The sequence below is a fragment of the Myxocyprinus asiaticus genome, chromosome 38 (assembly GCF_019703515.2).
Source record: "Myxocyprinus asiaticus isolate MX2 ecotype Aquarium Trade chromosome 38, UBuf_Myxa_2, whole genome shotgun sequence".
Lineage (NCBI taxonomy): Eukaryota > Metazoa > Chordata > Actinopteri > Cypriniformes > Catostomidae > Myxocyprinus > Myxocyprinus asiaticus.
The window spans coordinates 16946593-16953660 of NC_059381.1; the positions used below are offsets into that span (position 1 = coordinate 16946593).

General features: G+C 41.8%; 1 protein-coding gene across 1 annotated transcript; it reads left to right on the forward strand.

Moving 5' to 3' along the window:
- Positions 1 to 600: 600 nt before the first annotated feature.
- LOC127428546 (potassium channel subfamily K member 13-like) lies at positions 601 to 7006 on the forward strand. Its single transcript, XM_051676986.1, has 2 exons — positions 601 to 946; positions 4898 to 7006. Exons 1-2 carry the CDS (start codon positions 601 to 603, stop codon positions 5902 to 5904), a joined length of 1353 nt encoding a protein of 450 aa, XP_051532946.1. The 3' UTR covers positions 5905 to 7006.
- Positions 7007 to 7068: the final 62 nt, after the last annotated feature.

A 7068-nucleotide genomic window follows, 5' to 3' on the forward strand; every position in this document is an offset into this window, starting at 1 on the left:
TTTATGGAATATGATATACTTGCAATTGAATTTCAAATCAAATAATTTTGCTTCTTATCCCATTACTTAAGTACCAATATTTTGTTTGCAGACAGCTTGGGGTTAAGGATGATTCTACATCAAGATCACACCACTAATACTGACGCCTGGTGCGGTACCTGCAACACTTGGACACAGTCATGGGGAAAGATAGCCATCTTGCACTTGTCTGCCTACAGTTACCTGCTTCCCCAAAAGGTGTATCTTAAGGTCTTATTTCCTGGGCCTTGTGTCATTTTACCTGATAACCTTGCTTTTTACGATCATCTCCGTCCCAACACCTCTGAATAATATGGGTCTAAATCCAACAGAATGTTAATGGACAGAAGCAACTCCATCTATATTTGGAAAAATATTCAGTTCGTTTTTGAACTGTAGATGCAAACAAAAGCTGCAGTTTTCATGTGACTCTATACCTGTTCTAGAGCCCATTGTGGTGTAGTGTTGTGAGTGTGTGTTGGTGTGTACTGTATGTGTGTTTTTTTCCTTGTCTCCATGAAAGTGCATTTTGTGGCCGTGCTTGTTTGCCTGTTCTTGTTATTTCCTGCTGGTGATCAAGTCATGCCACGTGGAAGAGATGTCAGCAAAAGGTGTTGCCTCCCACTGCCCCTGAATGAGGACAATGCCCGTTTTGGCTTGTTGGCAGCCCTTATACTCCTCTACCTGCTGTGTGGGGCGGTAGTGTTCTCTGCTCTGGAACATCCCTCTGAGCTTCTGGCCCACAAACGCTGGGAGGAACAGCTGGCCAACTTCACCCATCAAAACAGTATAAACCTGAACTCGCTACAGGTCTTGCTAAGGCAGTATGAGGAGGCTTTTGTGGCTGGGATACGTGTAGACAAACTTCGGCCCCGCTGGGATTTCTCAGGGGCATTTTACTTTGTTGGTACAGTGGTCTCCACTATTGGTGAGTTCTGTGAAGTTTACATTCTCTCAATTTTCAGACTTTCAGATCTGTAAACCAGTGAACATCAACCTACAGCAATCATTATGCAAAAACTGTTGCCATGATTTAAGTTCCCAGATGGTTTTGTGCTTTTATATTATAATAGTCCCATTGACCAAATCAGATAATTATTTTTTTTTTCTCCACTTTTCTCCCCAATTTGGAATGCCCAATTCCCTGTGCGCTCTAAGTTCTCGTGGTGCGTAGTGACTCGCCTCAATCCGGGTGGAGGAGGACGAATCTCAGTTGCCTCCACGTCTGAGACTGTCAATCCACGCATCTTATCACGTGGCTTGTTGAGCGTGTTACCACGGAGACGTAGCACGTGTGGAGGCCCATGCTGTTCTCCGCGGCATCCACGCACAATTCACCACGCGCCCCACCAAGAGAGAGAACCACACATTATAGCAACCATGAGGAGGTTACACCATGTGACTCTACCCTCCCTAGCAGCTGGGCCAATTTGGTTTTTAGGAGACCTGGCTGGAGTCACTCAGCACGCCCTGTATTCAAACTTGCGACTCCAGGGTTGGTAGTCAGCATCAGTACTTGCTGAGCTACCCAGGCCGGCAGGCCCCCAGATCAAACTTTTTTAACAATAATGAAATATTCCCCATATCTTTTTACTATGCTCATAATTAAGGAATAGGTTACCCTAAAATGAATATTCTTCCATCCTTTACTTACCCTTGTGTTGTACTAAACCTGTATGATTTTCTTTTTCTTCTGTCGATCACAAAAGGAGATATTTTGCAGAATGTCCAAGCTGCTCTGTTCTATATAATGATAGTAGACCAAGACCAGTGGCAGTCAAGCGCTACAAAGGACAAAAAAGCATCATAAAGGTGCTATGTAATGTACAACTGAATGAGACTTAAAATATATAGAGAGAGCACAAGTTGTATTCAGTACTTTTGTGGTGCTTTTTTGTCCTTTTTGGCACTTTGGCAATGGTCCGATCATGTTTCCATCCAAGTTACAAATTTATTTGATGTGAAAAATCGGAATATCACAAAACAATTTGCGAATAAAGCAGTGTTTGCATCCCATGTGTGCAAGAGAACAAAATTGTCACTTATGGGAAAATTGGCACAAAATAGAAGTTGTAGCAACTGGGGAAGCCACTTTGGCTTTTTTGTTCAATTTTATAAATTACTTGCGGTTTATAATGCTCAGACAAAACATTCTCACAAACCTCATGTTTGCTTGCGATTGGCAGCAGATGCCTTACTGTATATCTGGAAACAAAAATCAGACAGTTCTGGGAAGTAATTGTTGCCAGTTGTTTTGATGACAGGCATTGGCTCCGGCATTTCAGAATGACCAGAGCATTTGCGATGCTATGCAGTGATATAGGTCTGATGGTTTTGAGGCATATCTTGGAATTTGTTCAGTAAATAGGTGTGTTCGACTTCATGCAGCACTGAATTGAATTGAAGCTTTGCATGTCGGTTAGAAATTTCGTCTTGCTTTAGTCGACACCACCGCTGTGTCACTGTGACGTATGCCATCAAAGAACTGCGAGACGAGACCTGCTGGCTGGGTCAGCCAGTGCAGTTGCTTCAAAGTGGCTATTCAATCTTTGATGACGACAGCTTATCCGTAACTGTCCAGATTGTCAGATGACTACTATGATGTGTGCTTCATGGGATTTGTTAGGAATGGCATACTACCCATACTACTCTTACTACTTCTGCGATATTAGTTTAAAAGAGTTGTATGGAAGTATGCCATCCGTGTTTTATATAACAGTACTACTTGTATAACAGTACATTAATTCTGTTTTCATGCAATCTTAATCTTGTACACTCACTGAGTACTTTATTAGGAACACTATGGACCTAATAAAGCGCAAGACGTGGTCTTCTGCTGTTTTAGCCCATCCGACTAAAGGCTCGACGTGTCGTGCATTCTGAGATCCTATTCTGCTCACTACAATTGTACAGAGTGGTTATCTGAGTTACCGTAGCCTTTCTGTCAGCTCGAACCAGTCTGGCCATTCTCTGTTGACCTCTCTCATCAACAAGGCGTTTCTGTCCGTAAACTCTAGAGGCTGTTGTGCGTGAAAATCCCAGGAGATCAGCAGTTACAGAAATACTCAAACCAGCTCATCTGGCGCCAACAATCATGCCACGGTCAAAATCACTGAGATCACATTTTTTTCCCCATTCTGATGGTTGATGTGAACATTAACTGAAGCGCCTGACCCGTATCTGTATGATTTTATGCATTGCACTGCTGCCACACAATTGGCTGATTAGATAACCGCATGAATAAATAGATGTACAGGTATTCCTAATAAAGTGCTCAGTTAGTGTATATCATGTTTATGCATAAAACAATTAAAGATTATTCAAAAAGACTGACTCCTTTATTGGTATTAAAATAATATAGGCTTATTTCTATTTGTACACGAAGGCACAGTATTAAGCAGCACATGTAACCCATTCAAATGAATAGTGTTTCTGGTTATTATACTGTATGTAAAATTGAAGCATCTGTATATCTGAATTTCTATCAAATCCATTTCGTCTGCAATAAAGAAAGCAAACATTGCGCGATCGGCCGTAACTGATATTGGTTCAGCACACAACGAGAAGTGCAAAATGTCCGGTTTGACGGCTCATTTTTCAACTCCTCCCCTGACTGCAATTGGCAAATCTCACTGATTGGTAAGGCAAGGCACAGTTGAAGTCGAACACACCTAATGTGTTTCCATTATAGTGTTATGTGCAAGTCTTCTTATTGAATAAAACATTTATGCACCTCAAGCAAGTGTATACATTTTATTCACATCTTGGTGTTTTCATTCAGGAATCTTAAATGCAATATCCCAATACTCACTTAAAAATATGTGGATGGAAACCCAGCTGCTGTCTACTTGCATTACATGGAAAAGAGCAAATTCAATGTTCTGCAAAACATCTTTCTTGAGCCCCAGTGACACGCAGCGACAAGGCACAATCTCATAAATGAGAGCAGAGTGAATTCCAGCAACACGAGTGTCAGCGACCGCTAGTCGCAAGATGTGAGCATGGTGAGGGACTTGACAAAGTTGAGAAAAGTTTAACTTTATGCAAATGACGAGCGACATTTGGGAGCAGGACCGTTGCTAATGTGGTAAAAGGTGGCAACAATTCTAGGGGCCCACAGGTCCAAGGAGGCCCACAACAAATTTTTAATATGAAAGTGGCCCAGACCAAGATACAGTCAGGGGGCCTAGAATTTGTTGCCACATCCCTGTTCTGGACCGACTACCGATGGGAGTAAAGTCACTGGAGCCGAGTGCAGGCAACACGAAGAAGATAAGTTCTGAGTGATTTCACTGTTTTATATTGTTTGTCTGTAACCACATACATGTTTATAATAAAAAAAAGCATGGAAAACATGTAAGAAATTGTCTGCATTCTGAGTGAGTTTGATTCATGCATTGATAGATCATTCATCTTGTTAATGATATGACGCATTGAGCACTGCTGCAATTTATATATAAACACTACCCTACTCCCTCTTTTTTAGAGGCAAGAGAACTGATTCCTTGTCAAATTAGAATGATATCTCAGTTTTACTGGTAAATGTATTATCTGTGATCAGAATTTAAAAAGCTATGGCCAGTTGTGCAGTCCACCAATAATGTTAGAATGACAGCAGTATGGACGCCCACTAGCGACATACAGTACAAGGACTAGCAACATCAAACGACAATGTCGTTGGTGGTGTGAATAAGGCTTTAATCTCTTTCTGTGTTCCACAACAATGAGAAAATCTTACCACTTTGAAGTGACATGAGGCTAAGTAAATGATGATTGAAGACACATTTTTGGGTGAACTATTCCAAAAGCCATGACTTTTGGTACATCATTTAAATGCAGCACATCAATAAAATAGTGTCTATTTCCTATTTCCCTCCAGGCTTTGGCATGACCACTCCAGTCACCATTGCAGGTAAGATCTTTTTGATATTCTATGGACTTCTTGGTTGTGCAGCAACAATCCTCTTCTTCAACCTGTTCCTGGAGCGCATCATCACAATGTTGGCCTACATCATGCGCTGGTGTCATGAGCTCCAACTACGTCGATCGGGCGTGGGTGGAGTGGAGTCCAGGAGTGAGGATGACAGTCTGGAGGGTTGGAAGCCATCGGTCTACTATGTTATGCTCATTCTGGGCATAGCCGCCTTGCTGATTGCTTGCTGTGCTTCAGCCCTCTACTCTGCCATGGAGGACTGGGACTACTTTGATTCCTTCTACTTCTGCTTTGTGGCCTTCAGTACCATTGGGTTTGGAGATCTGGTGAGCAGCCAGAGGGAGAGCTATGAAGCTCAGGAGGCCTACCGTCTTGGCAACTGCCTCTTCATCCTCATGGGTGTGTGTTGTATCTATTCCCTTTTCAATGTCATCTCCATCATCATCAAGCAAACCCTTAACTGGATCCTTGCCAAACTGGACTGCAACAGGGCTAAGTGTCCATGCCGTGGCCGGCCGTACAGGAGGCGAGGTGAGGCCTGCTGCTGCTGCTTCCCTCGAATACCAAGCCAGCGCCACAATCACCACCCTCCACCTGGAAATTCCCGGCAGAGGGCTAAAAAACGCAATGCTGTGCACCCTGCCATGCCTAACGAGGCAGCGGGAAAGCGCTTCACTAATGCATCAGTGGAAACAGTTTGTGATAGTGAGACTGATGCTGGCTTAGGACCAGATGGAGGTTATCTGACAGGGCGCAGACTGTCTGGAGAAATGATCTCAGTCAATGACTTTATGGCCAACAAGGTTTCTCTGGCCATTCTACAGAAGCAGCTCTCTGAGACTGCACATGGTAATCCAAGACAGAGCCATGTTCGCCAGAACGGTTTCTCCGGTGGAGTGGGCGCTTTTGCTATCATGAATAACCGCCTTCAGGAGACAAGTGTTGACAGGTAGCCCGTTTATACAATGGTGACATTGGATACTGCACGTTATTTACGTATACATTTATAAGACCCAAATGGTCTCACATTCAGTATTACTCAATGAGAAAATGTTGGAAAATGAAATACCCTTCAGTTTGTTGAGAAGGTTTTATTTATTGTTGTTTTATTGTGCACACAATGGAAGATGTACATTGTACATTTACTATTGTAATGTACAGTACAGAGTAAATTAGATCAAATTAAAACAGTCAATTTACTTCTGTATATCAAGGACAGTGAATGTTATATTAGGATAATGCTGAGCATCTATGAATGGTTTCCTTCTTAAGAGGCAGACAGCTCTCAATGTTTTACATCATTATAAACAAACCATGGATTTTAATGGTAACTTCGCTTCTCAGAGTCACTTTGATGCTGAAGTGATTGGCTGGTGTAGTGAGCAATCACACTGTGCCACTGGAGAGATCCTTTAAAGGCTCTTTGCGAAAACAGACTGATTTTCGAGAGCTAGGCAGATGTAGCCAGAGCACTTACAAGGAGACAGTCCCAGGGGAAAAATCAAAGAGAGATGGTCAGTATTATTCATTGTTTAATAGTTTCTATTACGCTGCTGTCAGTATTGATTGTCCTAAGAAACAAATGATCTAAAATGAACATAAATATATTTACAACTATTATAGTTAAACGAATCGAGAAAGTTAGATCAACCAATTAATCAAAATAATAAAGCAAATTATTTGTTGATGGATTGTATAGATTCAGTAGACACTGTATATTGTAAACACTTATTTTACTTTGTTAAATATTTATTTTGGTATTGATATTTATGTGTTAAATTTAATACTCTTAAAATGGCATGTAATTATTCTTGTTCGGGTGTGATGCAAAACCTGTGCATTGCAATCCATGCCTCCAACATCTGTGTGTGACTGCCGCCTCTTGTTATTTGATGCAACGCTGAGAGCTTTTTTATTCTGTTGCAGATTTGGTCTAAGTGATACATTAACATTGTGCTTGCAGATGTGAACGTGACATTAAAACTGGGTTTGCAGAGGGTAGTTAGTGGGCGTTCAGTGAAGACTCTCTACTGCCCTCTGCTAACTGATGATTGGTGAGATCAACACAAAATGTAGGACTACAATTACCATAAGATTCTGTATATAGCAGGACAGAC

Coding starts and splice junctions, on each gene's coding strand:
- LOC127428546 (XM_051676986.1), top strand. CDS start 601: ATGCCACGTGGAAGAGATGTCAGCAAAAGGTGTTGCCTCCCACTGCCC. Junction 947..4,897: donor TACAGTGGTCTCCACTATTG/GTGAGTTCTGTG, acceptor ATTTCCCTCCAG/GCTTTGGCATGACCACTCCA.